This window comes from Danio rerio, chromosome 20 (assembly GCF_049306965.1).
Source record: "Danio rerio strain Tuebingen ecotype United States chromosome 20, GRCz12tu, whole genome shotgun sequence".
Lineage (NCBI taxonomy): Eukaryota > Metazoa > Chordata > Actinopteri > Cypriniformes > Danionidae > Danio > Danio rerio.
The window spans coordinates 49,677,956-49,693,226 of NC_133195.1; the positions used below are offsets into that span (position 1 = coordinate 49,677,956).

A 15,271-nucleotide genomic window follows, 5' to 3' on the forward strand; every position below is an offset into this window, starting at 1 on the left:
TTTTCTTTCCAGTTGGCGTGCGTTATTAAATTCCATAACACTCTCACCAATCCTTACTCCTTATTTGACTAATATCCCAGTTTGTCGCGGCCGATGAATGAAATGTTCATGTGTTAAAGTAAAACTGCCAAACTGCAGTTACACTCAGGTGACGTTATCCTGCTGATATGATTCAGATGGGCACTTTTTTGTCAGACGGCTCACCGGCCAGGTATACATCCGCGCTAAAATGTCAAGGTGAAAGTCATCATAACTTGCGTAGAATAGACCCAGCTCCCAACCCAACTTTGAAAATAGATTAACGGCATTTTTTTTTTTAACCGTGCAATAAGAGTCTACGATAACAACCCATCTGTTTTTGTTTCTAATAAAATATCTTTTCTGTTCATAGACAAAAATAGACTTTAAAAAGAACATTTCAAGTTTTGCATGGTACTATATATATGCATGGTACTATATATATGACATGCATTTTAGTTATAGATGCAGGCGCCAATGTCAATAAACAATTACCATATATCACCTCCAAAAAAAGTTAAAGTCTATTTTAAACAGAAAAACTGCTCGATTGCTTTTTTTCACAGCCAGCATGAACTATATTACCTAACTTTATGGTCCATCTCTGCACACACAGACACCTGTGTAAAACTGGCATGGCAAGCCTGTAGCTGCATATAACCTGGCTGAACATTGACAGAAATAATGCTGCTGGAATTCAAAGCTCTTTATATATTTACAGCTGCTTCAGAAATATCACGACGCTCAGTGCTTAGCAGATGTACATCAGATCAAGTCTTTTATTTTAAACACTTTCAATAGTTCTGAACTCTTCTGTGTTTCCTCAGGGCTGAATGTTGGCTGTTTCTATGCTGTCAGTACACTTCTCAACCGGATGATCATTGAACACTATCCTGTAAGTCCCTCCCACTCATCAGCTATCCGGCCAATTATGAGAGCTCTTGACCTGCACCGAATTTACACAATAACTGAAGGGATTTCAGTGATTTATGACTGTGATTAGGAATAATGGTGTTTGTTTTTTAAACAATACACCTAAAGATCATTAAAATCTTAGGTAATGCCATGCGTTTACAACCTCATAAGCATGTTGAAATGTAACTATAAAAACACTAACCTGGTCAGCGCAATAGCCTAGTGGTTAGCACACTAACATATGGTGCGGTAGCATTTCAGGGCTCCCCGAGTTTGAATCTCGGCTCGAGGACGTTTCCCAACCCCACTCCCCTCTCTATCCCATTTCGATTTCTGTCTAATTACTAATTACTGTCTAATCTATCTAATAAAGGCACTAAGGCCAAAAATAAATATTTACAAACAATAAAACACTAGCCTAAATATACACAGCAAATTGCTTAATAACAGTTGTCATCACACTCCGTTACTTCTTGAAAAAGACTTAATATGTCTGCAAAAATAAACAGCTGAAAGTGCAGTCTCCCATTCCTGCAACTATACCATGGTGCAGTTACTGGTACTACAGTAAACCCATGGTTTTCCTCTGGTTTCTCTGAATTTAGGGGAGTTTGTAATTTCTTCCTGTGCTGGCGTGGGTTTCCTCCAGGTGCTTCGGTTTCCCCCACAGTCCAAAGACATGCACTAATAATAAACTAAAACTGGTTGTAGTGAATGAGTGTGTTTGAATGTGAGTGTGTTTGAGGGTTTCCCCATTACTGGGTTGTGGCTGGAAGGACATCCGCTGCATAAAACATATGCCGAAATAGTTGGCGGTTCATTCTGCTGTGGCGACCTCTGAAATAGAGACTAAGCCGAAGGAAAATTATTAAACGTATGAAGTATTTCGTACTTTTTAAACAGTAATTAGGAGACTAATTTAAATATTATAATGATGTAATCAATAACCTTTCAGAAATATATTAACCAACGCTGATCATTACCTACACTGTATTAAAAACATACAATTTATGGTAAAAAAAATGCTGTAATTCATCTTTTTTTGTCATACAAGAATGCTTTGAAGTACTAAAATCTGCACAACTTAACTTTATTACACAGACTAAAACAAGCATGAGCAGGTGGTAATGAGAAAGCCATATGATGAACCAAAGCACCAAAGCCCAAACGACTGTTTCCACAAGCAGAGAAGCAGCATACTAATATACTCTCACCGGCCACTTTATTAGCTACACCTGTCCAACTGCTTGTTCACGCAAATTTCTGTTCAGCCAATCACATGGCAGCAACTCAGTGTATTTAGGCATGTAGACATGGTCAAGACGATCTGCTGCAGTTCAAACTGAGCATCAGAATGGGGAAGAAAGGTGATTTAAGTCACTTTGAACCTGGCATGATTGTTGGTGCAGGACAGGCTGGTCTGAATATTTTAGAAACTGCTGATCTACTTGGATTTTCACGGACAACCATCTCTAGGGTTTACAGAAAATTGTCCAAAACAGAGAAAATATCCAGTGAGCGGCAGTTCTGTTGGTGTAAATGCATTGTTGATGCCAGAGGTCAGAGGAGAATGGCCAGACGACTGGTCCAGGCTGATTGATTATCAACAGTAACTCAAATAAACACTTGTTACAGCCGAGGTCTGCAGAAAAGCATCTCTGAACGCACAACACGTCCAACCTCGAGGCAGATGGGCTACAGCAGCAGAAGATCACACTTGGTGCCACTCCTGTCAGCTAAGAACAGGAAACTGAGGCTACAATTCACACAGGCTCACCAAAATTGGTTAATAGAAGATTGGAAAAAACGTTGCCTGAGTCTCGATTTCTGCTGCGATATTCGGATGGTAGGGTCAGAATTTGTTGTCAACAACATGAAAGCATGGATCCATCCTGCCGTGCATCAACAGTTACAACAGCTACTTCCAGCAGGATAACACACCATGTCATAAAGCGTGAATCATCTCAGACTGGTTTCTTGAACATTACAATGAGTTCACTGTACTCAAATGGTCTCCACTCAATTCAATAGAGCACCTTTGGGATGTGATGGAACAGGAGATCCGCATCATGGATGTGCAGCCGACAAATCTCTGAGGAATATTTCCAGTACCTTGTTGAATCTATGCCAAGGAGGATTAGGGCAGTTTTGAAGGCAAAAGTGGGTCCAATCTGATACTAGTAAGGTGTTACTTATAAAGTGGGCGGTGTGTGTACATGTTCAGTGTCATTTACACAAACCACTAAACACCATCATGGTAACACATGGCACAAATGCAATAAACATTATTTAACAACATTAGATGTAACAGAAAAGTCCTATGTGCATAATTCATGAGAAAAAATGAAAAAGAACTAAAGTAATGTCAACAAACTGCAGTTCCTCATGCGGGAAATTATGTGGAAAATGTGGATTTACAGTTATTCACTGTTTACATAATGGAATCTTGCTGTTTAACAGGTTATAGATTTTTACCGTAGCAGTTTTTTTAATTTTTTTATAGTAAAATCACAGACATTTTTTACAGTATAGTAATATGTGCTGGTTTGACTGTTTTGATTACACAAGACTTTTAGCATTTTCAGGCTTTGTCGAAAACCAACCAGTAGGAGGAAGAAAATCTAGACACACGAGACTCACTCATGGACATTTACTGAAAAGGAGAAGTTTCCTCGGAATGTCAATATTGCAACAAAAGCAAAAGTGTTAAACACTGTTGGAATGGCCTATTTTTAATGTTATTAGACAATGATTTCTATCTGAAGAGACTTTAAAGGAAATATTTTTAAATCTGAACCCTTTAAAAATGCGCAGAATCTTTATCAATACTAACCTTAACAAACTTTTTTAGATTTTTATCTTATGCTTTATTTATTACTGTTTACATCTTTTCATTGTTATAATTGTTTTATTGGTTTCGAAAAGTGATGTTTATAAAATGCTTTACATTTGATCTTGATAGCCAGAGAAGCTGATATGGCAATGAATTCAAAACTCTTTCTCTCTCAGGCTTTGTCAGGTGAATAAACGAGTAAAAAGAGTAATAAAAAGAGTTTTAGATAAAAATATGGGCTGCACGGTATTAAAAAAACTGACATTGCAATATTGTTTGTCTGTGGTTATATATTGCGATTTTAAATATAATTTCAAAAGATGACTTCTAATACTTTTTGGAAAAAAAATCTTAATTTTTGATTAGACACATTTGTGGAACCAGCTGCTACTAGACGTTACCAGTACTTCTTCTCTCTTTATTTTTCAAGTCCAGACTTAAAACACATTTTTATTTTATTGCCTTCCCTGGCTTTTAATCTTTATTGTGCATTGTTGCTGTAATACTATTATTCTTATTATTACTTTTATTGTTATTTTACTGTTTTAGAATGTGCGTTATGGTTAAACTTTACTTACTAGATTGAGTTTATTTTGCAGAGGATCCGCATAAAAGATATTAAACGAATTCAAAGCATATTACAATAAGATAAAAATCAATTAGATCATATTTCATGTTTTTTTTGTGTAATCTAAGGCACAGAAATTCAATCATATTTAAAATAACACTGTATAGACTTCATTGTATAAATAAATACAATTAATCTTTGTTAAAGTTTCAATTTGGTTTAAATTGGCTTGAAACCCTTCCAAGTGAAAACCTCTCAATATACACTCAATAGACACTTTTCACAGTTCCAGGTTTCTAAGCAGCAGAAGTCATCATAGTTGGGTAAACTTAGAGTGCAGTTAATGGGAGAATACAACAAATGATTTGTAACAATCCTATTTTGCTGAAATGATAAAAGAAAAACTCCATTCCATGATGGTGTTATCAGGACGTTTCTAAAAGGAAAAAATATTTGAGAGACTGATGACGGCAGCCAGAGGAGAGAATAATGTCAAATTCACTCTTAGCCTTATACATGCTGCATTAGAAACACCTCGCAGAAGCGGAAAATAGTTTATTGTAATTTAATGCAAAGATGATATAATACATATATAGATGAATATAAATGTTCATACGTTTTGTTTTTATCGAAATATTTAAAAACTTTCAAGAATTTAATAGTATGATGACCGTTAAATTTGTCATAACAATCTTGTAAAAAGGGTTCAACTTTGCGCAGACACCAAAAATCACATGTCAGGAAGCGTGGTGGCTGGTTTTTATAATCCCAACTTGACATTGCAGATCTTGCGATGTGACCCATGCAGATTTGCACGTTGCCAAATCTACAATGAAGTGGTATATTGTGCAGCCCTGAACACATAGAATGTATTTAGTTTAAAAGTAACAAAAATAAATAGCTGACATTTAAATGTTTCAGTTTGTTAGCTTTAACATATCTGATAGGTAGCGTAATCCAAAACGGTGATAAAATTTGTGTTTAGAAAATATAAAACTGATATAAACATTCAAAGCTTGCTGCCAAAATCAAACGACATTTTTTCACATCACCTCCTACTTTAGTTTCTCATCAAATATTCTGACCAATTAAATGCTCTCTTGTATCTGACATGCTCCACCCCTTATCATTTGCTTTTCATTTAATGTGCTTGAGCTCAACCACTCTCACTGGCAGAGCGGTGATAAAAACAAAACACTATTGGCTGTTTTTTAAAAGGGGAGGAGCTACTTTGTCCCGCCCCCTTAATTTTTCATTTGAGATTATATCAAACATCGAATAAAAAAAGCACAGTTCAAAGCACTTTACAGGACATAAAAAAGCATTGAAAAGTCTCTCTGGTTTTAACAGGGCGAGGAGGTGAATGCCGGCAGGATAGGCCTCACCATCGTGATCGCTGGCATGGTGGGTTCCCTAATCTGTGGCATCTGGCTAGACCGATCGAAAACCTACAAGTAAGAGTCTTTAATCCCGACATATTGTCCTTCAGTCATCAACATCGCTCCATTAACGCTTGTCTTCATTTCCTCTGTGCTATCAGACTTTCCCCCCTGTGGGTCTGCTCATGTGCTTTGGTTTAGTGTGTTTGCCCAGGTGTTTGCCTCTTTGACCCAACAAGCTCTGTGACCTTTTGTTTAAGTGTGTTTGGCCTGTCACTGCATGTCTTCCCCTCCTGGACATTTGGATGTTTCTGTTTTTTAGCTGAATGAGTGACAATGTGTGCGTGTGTGTGTGTGCGTGTGTGTGCGTGTGTGTGTGCGTGTGTGCGTGTGTGTGCGTGTGTGTGCGTGTGTGTGTGCGTGTGTGTGCGTGTGTGTGCGTGTGTGTGTGTGTGTGTGTCTGTATTTATGTGTGTTTATGTGTATGCTTATGCGCACTTATGTGTGTATGTATGTATGTCTTTGTGTATGTGTGTGTGTGTGTGTGTGTGTGTGTGTGTGTGTGTGTGTGTGTGTGTGTGTGTGTGTGTGTGTGTGTGTGTGTGTGTGTGTGTCTTGCTAAAGAACTACAAATCCACTGTTACATGGTCTACATATCTAGTCATGCACCACACAAACACACCTGTTTCAGATCCTGATGGATTACACTCAAACAGCTGGGAGCTGCTCATGCTGATGCATGCTATCAATCGTGATCCGGAACAGGTGTGTGTGTGGTGCATGACTGGATCTGTAGTCCATGTAACAGCGGATTTGTCGTTGTTTTTACCAGCAATCTGCAAGGATTTTATATCGCTTGTGATTGTGACACTTAGTAACAAGAAAATGTATCATTTTGTAAATGCATTTATTTATTTGTAGGTTGTTATAATTTTTATATTGGTAATTTAATTTATATTAGAAGTTAATAGTATATAATTATATAATTGCATGTTTATTATTAATAACTTGGGATTTAAAAACCAATCCTCACAATTAAAAGATGTAGCAATCATAAATTCCTTCACTTTCATTATGTGAAAATGTATGTATTTTCTCACTAAACTTGCAGTTTTCCCACAACTGTGCAGCCATTTTCACCACAACCCACACATTTTTCACACAATATTTTTTAAAGAAGTGTCAGTAATTAAAGAAATACTCCAATACTGTATGTTTGATTCAGATTTTATAAATGCAGCTGAAATGTATTTCTGAATCTGCATTAGTATAATGTGATGAAACTCGTTCATCATACCCAGATCTGCGGGTTTGATCATGATAAAAGATCTTCTTATCTTTGGATTATGTAATATCTCCACAGACAAACCACTCTAGCGGTGTATCTGATGTCCCTCGTGGGTTTGGTGATTTATGCTTTTACTCTGGATTTGCATCACCTGTGGGTGGTTTTCATCACAGCAGGAGCCCTCGGGTATGACAATGAATTCATTCATTCATTCATTCATTCATTCATTCATTCATTCATTCATTCATTCATTCATTCATTCATTCATTCATTCATTCATTTTTCTTCCATTGTAGAAGTTTTTGTTGGTTGTACTTTGTTTTGTCTAATTTATAACAAAAAGCTCAGTAAATAGAATGCTGGTATAATTATTATTATTATTATTAATCTTATCATTATTATTATTATTTTTTTTATGCAAATCATTATTTTCATAAAATTTTTGTCATGTTTTATGAAGTACAAAATACAAAATCCTAATTACTATTAATTTGCTATGTAGGTAAATATGGAATCGTCTTGAATGATAATATATTATGATAATAGGTTTTATGTAGATAGTTGTGCAATTATATAGTGCAAGTTCTCTAAAGTAATTATGACATTTATTCCAGATTTTTAAAAAACAAAGTCGCATATATAGATTTTTTTTTTTACAGTTAACAAGTGGTGCTTACTGCAGAGCCACTTGGGCAGAGCTGAGCTCCAGCAAGGGGGAGCTTGAGCTCCAGCTCCTCCTTCCTTTCACTTCTTCTACAAGTGATGTCACTGGGGGGTGGGGTTAGGGGTGGGGTTGGTGTACGCATTAAACCAGCTTATAGAAGGAGGAATTGGAGCTCAAGCTTCCCCTCACTGGAGCTTAAGTGTCTCCAAATTAAGGAAAATTGTCATGTTTTCAGATATGTTTATATTAGTTTTTAGACAGCACAATACCTTTTGTTTTTACTTCAGAAGAGTTAAGAAATCAATATTTGGTTGGATAACCCAGATTTTCAGGCGTAACAAAGTGTCATTTTCTCTAAATGAATATATATTTATTAGTAATTTGGAAGAAATCATAAGGTTATTGAATAAAAACTAATTTGAAAAGGTGTACTGAAAACTGTACCTAATTAACCCAGCAAATCCAGAGAAACTCTGTATAAAAATATGGAAAGAATAGATGTGAATGCCTGGGTGTTTATTTAGTTTTTTATTGTCATGACATAAATGTTTTAATATTGTGTTCTGCAGGTTCTTCATGACGGGTTATCTTCCTCTCGGCTTTGAGTTTGCTGTTGAATTGACGTACCCAGAGTCTGAAGGCACGTCTTCAGGGCTACTGAACTGCTCAGCACAGGTTTGTGTGGGACTGTGAGGTTTAATAAAAGTGACACAGTTGAAAAAAATAAATAAATAAAATAAAAAAAGATAATCATCCATGTAGATTGCGTTATTTCTAGTTTGTAAAATATTGTCAAGAGTTTTATATGCAAGTCAAGCCAATTAAACAGCTCTTTATATTAAACCGAGAAATTTAGATTTTGATGTAAAGGAACCAAGTAAAAGACAATTAGTTTCAATATTCATCTCAAAACAGTTGTCTTGATTGTTCTATAGATCTACAGCAAAAATATCATTCAAGTTCACTTAATAAGCCTCAATACCATGGCGAGTGAGTGTTCACTGCTGTGTATGTGCACTTGGATGGGTTAAATGCAGAGCACAAATTTTAAGTATGGGTCACCATTCCTGGCCACATCATGACTTTATATACAGAAGACAATAATGTGACTATTCAGTTCAAGTTTTGTTCTCATCTCTTTCAAACCAACTTATCCAGCAAGTTTTTACTCAGCGGATGCCCTTCCAGCTGCAACCCATCTCTGGGAAACATCCACACACACATTCACACACACTCATACACTACAGACAATTTAGCCTACCCAATTCACCTGTACCGCATGTCTTTGGACTGTGGGGGAAACCGGAGCACCCGAAGGAAACCGACGCTAATGCAGGGAGAACATGCAAACTCCACACAAAAACGCCAAATGAGCCGAGGCTCGAACCAGCAACCTTCTTGCTGTGAGGCGACACCACTACCTACTGCGCCACTGCTTCCCCCCCAATGTGTTTCCATTGTTGCTTTTTTTCTTATCGGATAAAAAAAAATCCCACTTGTATTTTTTTATGCATATTTTCTAAAAGTATGCAAATCTTTGCATTTCCATTAGCCATTTTTATGCAGTTGTGTAAAGTATGCATATAAACGGGTGGATGGAAACATAGCTAATGACATTAGCAGTAGGAACAAAAAATACTATGGAAGTCAATGGCTGATTTTGTTCCAGCATTCTTCAAAATATCTTCCTTTGGGTTCAACAGAAAAAAAAGAAAAGAAAAAAAACGAAAGAAAAGAAAATCCAGAAGGGGTTTTGGGGGTTTGTAAAACAGTGTATCGTCACTCAGCCTTTTCTAAATTCTTTTTACCCTCAAATGAAGAATAGAAATAGAACTTCTTATACCAGAGCCTTTATGAAGAAGATATTTAAGTATCAAAACAGTACTGACAAATGCAAAACTTGAACTGAATGATGATATTATTATGGTGGCTTGAAAAGCCAACATACTGTTATCTCACTTAAACTTATTATTATTCTGCTTCTTCTTCTTCTTTCTTCTGAGACTAATTTTAAAGTCTATCTCCTCCTAACCCTTTCAAGCTTCATACCTCAAACTTTCGTCAAACCTTCAAACTGGTCTGACTCGGGTTGCTATATCTTTTCCGACTGATCCGACTTTCGGTTTTCCGAAAAACGACCCGGAAAATTCCCCAAATTCCCATTGACTTAACATTGGGTCAAACTTTGTGACCTCATAACTCTGCATCAGACTGTCCTACAGACTTCTAACTGGGCTCATTTAACTCAGTCTAGCCAGCAGCCAATAACTGATGACCTTTAAACTTACTAGCCACTCCCTAGCAACCACTTTTGGCACCCTAGCAACTGTCCCATAGACTTCCATTGTAAAATACAGCCATTGACTTAAGATTGAGTCAACCTTTGTGAGCTCATAACTCTGCATCAGACTGTCCTACAGACTAGAGTCAGGCCTCATTCAACTCAGTCTAGCCAGCAGCCAATCACTGATGACCTTTAGACTTACTAGCCACTCCCTATCAACCACTTATGGCACCCTAGCAACTGTCCCGTAGACTTCCATTCAAAAGACTCTCATTTACTTAACATGGGATCAAACTTTGTGAGCTCATAACTCTGCATCAGACTGTCATAGACTAATGGCTGAGCTCATTTAACTCAGACTACCAAACTGCCAATAACTGATGAGCTTTTAACTTTCTAGCCACACCCCTAACTACCACATACTGCACCCTAGCAACTGTCCCGTAGACTTCCATTACAAAAGACTCTCATTGACTTAACATGGGATCAAACTTTGTGAGCTCATAACTCTGCATCAGACTGTCATAGAGACTAATGGCTGAGCTCATTTAACTCAGTCTAGCCAGCAGCCAATCACTGATGGCCTTTTAACTTTCTAGCCACACCCTTAACTACCACATACTGCACCCTAGCAACTGTCCTATAGAATGTAATTAGCTGTGCTATCAAATGCTTATAATTCTAACATGCTAATGACATGCCAATCATGCTAGCAACATGCTACTCATATGCTAATCATGCTAATGACATGCTAACTCATACTGGAAACATGCTAATGACATGCTAATTTGTACTAGAATCATGCTAGTAACATGCTAATTCATACTAGACTCATGTTAATAACTGGCCTACATGCATATCTTTGCATAGCAGTGTCCTATTGACTTGGGGGATGGCTCATCTGACTCAGACAACCAATGAGCTTCTCAATATGATAATAAAGCTCACAAGCCACGCCCCCAAATTGATTCCATAGACTTCCATTAAAATAGGCGAAGATGCATATCTTTGCATAGCAGTGTCATAGAGACATGGGGGTTGGTTCATTTGACTAAGACAACCAACCACATTCAAGTTCACTCTGTAACCTCGCCCATAGCAACAAAACAGAGTACCCTAGCAACCATTCATCAACAGCTATATCTCAGCATCAGAACATCATAGAGACTTGGAGATTGGCTCGTTTGACTCATGCTAGCAAACGGAACTTTCTATATGCTACACATGCTAGCAGTGACTAGCTACATGCTAATATTGACTAGCCAAGTACTGTAACCTGCTAGAAATGCTTACTAAGTATAAATGTTTTATCAAGCATGTATGTGAGGCTTGCCTAGTAACCAACCAGGGTACCCTAGTAACTGCCTAGCAACCACCCAAATTACCCTAGCAACTGCCTAGCAACCACCTAGCAACGGCCTATTAATGCCTTAGTAAGGGCCTAGCGACCACTCAGGACACCCTAGCAACCGCCTAGCAACGCCTTAGCAACCACTCAGAATACCTTAGCAACCACCTAGCAACACCTTAGCAACCACCTAGCAACCACTTGGGACACCTTAGCAACCGCCTAGCAACACCTTAGCAACCACCTAGCAACACCTTAGCAACCACCTAGCAACCACTTAGGACACCTTAGCAACCACCTAGCAACCACTCAGAACACCCTAGCAACACCTTAGCAACCACCTAGCAACCACTCAGGACACCCTAGCAACCACCTAGCAACACCTTAGCAACCACCTAGCAACCATACAGGACACCCTAGCAACCACCTAGCAACACCTTAACAACCACTCAGAATACCCTAGCAACCACCTAGCAACCACTTAGGACACCTTAGCAACCACCTAGCAGCACCTTAGCAACCACTCAGAACACCCTAGCAACCACCTAGCAACACCTTAGCAACCACCTAGCAACCACTCAGAATACCCTAGCAACCACCTTGCATCACCTTAGTAACCACTTAGCAACTAGTCAGAACACCTTAGCAACTGCCTAGCACCACCTTAGCAACCACCTAGCAACCACTCAAAACACCCTAGCAACCGTCTAGCAACACCTTAGCAACCACCTAGCAACTAGTCAGACCACCTAAGCAACTGCCTTGCACCACCTTAGCAACCACCTAGCAACCACTTAAAACACCCTAGCAACCGCCTAGTAAAATGCTAATTCATGCTAGAATCATGCTAACAACATGCTAATTCATGCTAGAATCATGCTAGTAACATGCTAATTTATGCTAGAATTATGCTAACAACATGCTAATTCATGCTAGAATCATGCTAGTAACATGCTAATTCATGCTAGAATTATCCTAGTAGCATGCTAATTCATGCTAGAATCATGCTAGTAACATGCTAATTCATGCTAGAATCACGCTAACAACATGCTAATTCATGCTAGAATCATGCTAGTAACATGCTAATTCATGCTAGAATCATGCTACTAACATGCTAATTCATGCTAGTAATATGTTAATTCAAGCTAAAATCATACTAACATTCTATTTACACTTTAAAACCACTTCAAACTTTCAGATTCGGCTTTTCAAGCCACCATAAAGTTTGTCCTCAAACTTTAATATCTAGTTGTCTTCTGTATTTCTGCTTTATAGATGAATTGACAGCAACACTAAAACGACTTGAAACTGAAAAAAATACAATAATACAATAATAATAAACTGAAACACACTGATGAAAATTAGATATTGCTTTAAAGTTGTGGTTCAGCAGAAGCCTTAAAGGTCCTGTGAAGTGCTTTGTAATGTGCATTTTCTATTCGATGTTTAATGTAATCTCAACTGAAAAATGAAGAGGGCGGGACATAGAGTAGCTCCTCCCCTTTCAAAAAAAGCAGTCAATAGCATTTTGTTTTATTCCTGCTCTGCCAGTGAGAGTGATTGAGCTCAATCAAATCAAATGAGAGGCAAATAAGAAGGGGGCGGGGCATTTCAGATGCTCGAGAGCATTTGATTGGTCAGAAGATTTGACGAGAAATTGAAGTTTGAGGTGATGTGGAAAAACTTTATTCATTTAGGCGAAAGTGACAAACTGCAAGCTTTGGATGTTTATAGCAGTTATATATTCTCTAAATGTGAATTTTTGACACTGTTTTGAAGCACACTCGCTAATAGATATACAATGTTTTATTTAAATTTCACAGGACCATTAAAAAAGGCACACTCTAAACGTAATGTGCGCATCCGCAATAGTCACACCGCAGGATCTGCAATGCTGGGATTATAGTTTTAAACTCTCAAAATCTGTATGTGGAGTTTCCTATAATCCTGTTGAATTGTGCTTCTTACCGCAGGTGTTTGGGATCATATTTACAATCTGTCAGGGGAAAATCATGGACTCCTTCGGTACACTGGCTGGAAATCTGTTCCTGTGTGCCTTTTTGCTGATAGGAACCATTATAACAGGTGCCAAACACTCAACCCTCATCTTTTTGTTTCACTGTAATCCGGTAAACTTTATAACCTCTGCGTTTTAGTCAAGTGAACTATAGTTGCTTTCAACATTTTCCTCTATGATAATGATTCCTGGAAAGCTGTGAATTAAAATTCATGCTGCATGAATTACATTATGAAAGACAGTGTTTGGTGTTTTAGTTAATGCATGAGCCATTAAACACACCATTTGATTGTGTAAATAGGGAACAAACTACATTGGGATAGTTATGGTTAAAATCCTTCAGGGTTTAATTAGCCAAATGAGATCTCTCTTGCCACACGTTTTAAATGTTATAAACTTATGCAATTTGTTAATCACAGAGATAATGTTGACTTGAGTTATTTCATTTATTATGTAAAGGCTTCCTGGTTAATGTTCAACTCATTTTCCATTCTGTAAGAGTTCATGTGGAGAAAGGATATAGTCTTTCATATAACATTGATGTGTGGAGGTGCAAAGATGAATTGCATACTTTTAAACTTCCAATCATAGTTAATTTAAATGTCATAAGTCCAATGAGATTGATCCTCCACGTAAAACTGGGCAAACCATGCGTCATCAGTGGTATTATATTATATTATATTATATTATATTATATTATATTATATTATATTATATTATATTATATTATATTATATTATATTATATTATATTATATTCAAACCCATGTCATCAATGATTATTTTATTTTATTATTATTATTATTATTATTTTATTATTTTATTTTGACCAAACCCACTAATGGGTCATAATGAATGTGTCATCAATGATTAAATTAAATTACATTTTATTAAAATTTAATTTCATTTAATCAAATCAAAGCCAAACGCATTGTTAGGCCAACATGAATGTGTCATCAATATTTTATTTTATTTTATTAGTTATTTTATTGTTATTATTTCACCATTATATTATATTTATATTATATTATATTATATTATATTATATTATATTACATTATATTATATTATATTATATTATATTATATTATATTATATTATATTGCAACCCATTGTTTGGTCATCATAAATGTGTCATCAATGTTTATTATATTTTATTTTTAATATTATTTATTTATAAATTTTTATTATTATGTTATTTAAAAAAAGCAGTGCCGTCTTGTTCTTTATTCTAATTGGCTGACAGCCATGCGATACTAGAAGTAGTTCCTCGTACAAAAGGATTTTTGAGACTCTCTGTGTTTGATTTTATTCTTTATATACACGATTATGCCGTTGAACTGTTGTATGAATGCAATACCATACTTGTAGCAGTGCGAAATGGCTGTATATCATAACTGGTGGGACACTAAAGCAGGTCGCACACCAGAAGCGCCGTGCCACGCAGCGCCATGCATTTTAGAATTGTAAACATAGATTTCTATAAGGATACACACACCGGCGCCGCAAGTCGGCGGCTGTCGGCGGCGCCCGTCCACGGCTCAGGACGCAGTTCATTTTACAGCCACGCCACAGAGCGCCATCTAATTAGTTTCATGTTAAATATCATTCGAATGTGCGCGTCTGGTGTGCGATACTTTAAACTGTCATGTGCGCGCCGTGTCGTGGCACCGAGCAGCGCTTCTGGTGTGCGACCTGCTTTAGGCACCAACGCACCCCTTCCACCAGTGCCAGTATACAGCCATTTATTTTAATGTTGTTTTTTTTTTTTTTTTTATTATGACCAAACCTATTAATGGATCATCATAAATGTATCATCAATGATTAAATTATTATATTTTATTAAATTATATTATTATAGCCAGACCCACTAATGAGTCTTCATGAATGTCATCAATAATTATTTTTATTTTTATTTATTTATTTATTTTTTTTATTTATTTATTAATTTTTTTATT

General features: G+C 36.9%; 1 protein-coding gene across 4 annotated transcripts in view; it reads left to right on the forward strand.

Moving 5' to 3' along the window:
- Positions 1-15,271, forward strand: part of flvcr2b (FLVCR choline and putative heme transporter 2b) — a 37,691-nt gene that overhangs the window by 12,421 nt on the left and 9,999 nt on the right. For 3 of the 4 annotated variants that reach the window (XR_012396099.1, XM_021473380.3, XM_021473381.3), the window contains exons 4-8: positions 846-913; positions 5,685-5,788; positions 7,077-7,187; positions 8,235-8,340; positions 13,271-13,382. Coding sequence is in view for 2 of the 4 variants with exons in the window: in XM_021473380.3 (XP_021329055.2) it covers positions 846-913; positions 5,685-5,788; positions 7,077-7,187; positions 8,235-8,340; positions 13,271-13,382 (501 nt within the window). In the remaining 2 variants the exon portion in view is untranslated. Of the gene's footprint in view, positions 1-845; positions 1,501-5,684; positions 5,789-7,076; positions 7,188-8,234; positions 8,341-8,982; positions 9,364-13,270; positions 13,383-15,271 lie in introns of those variants that run through there. The other variant, XR_012396100.1, reaches the window with a different exon arrangement.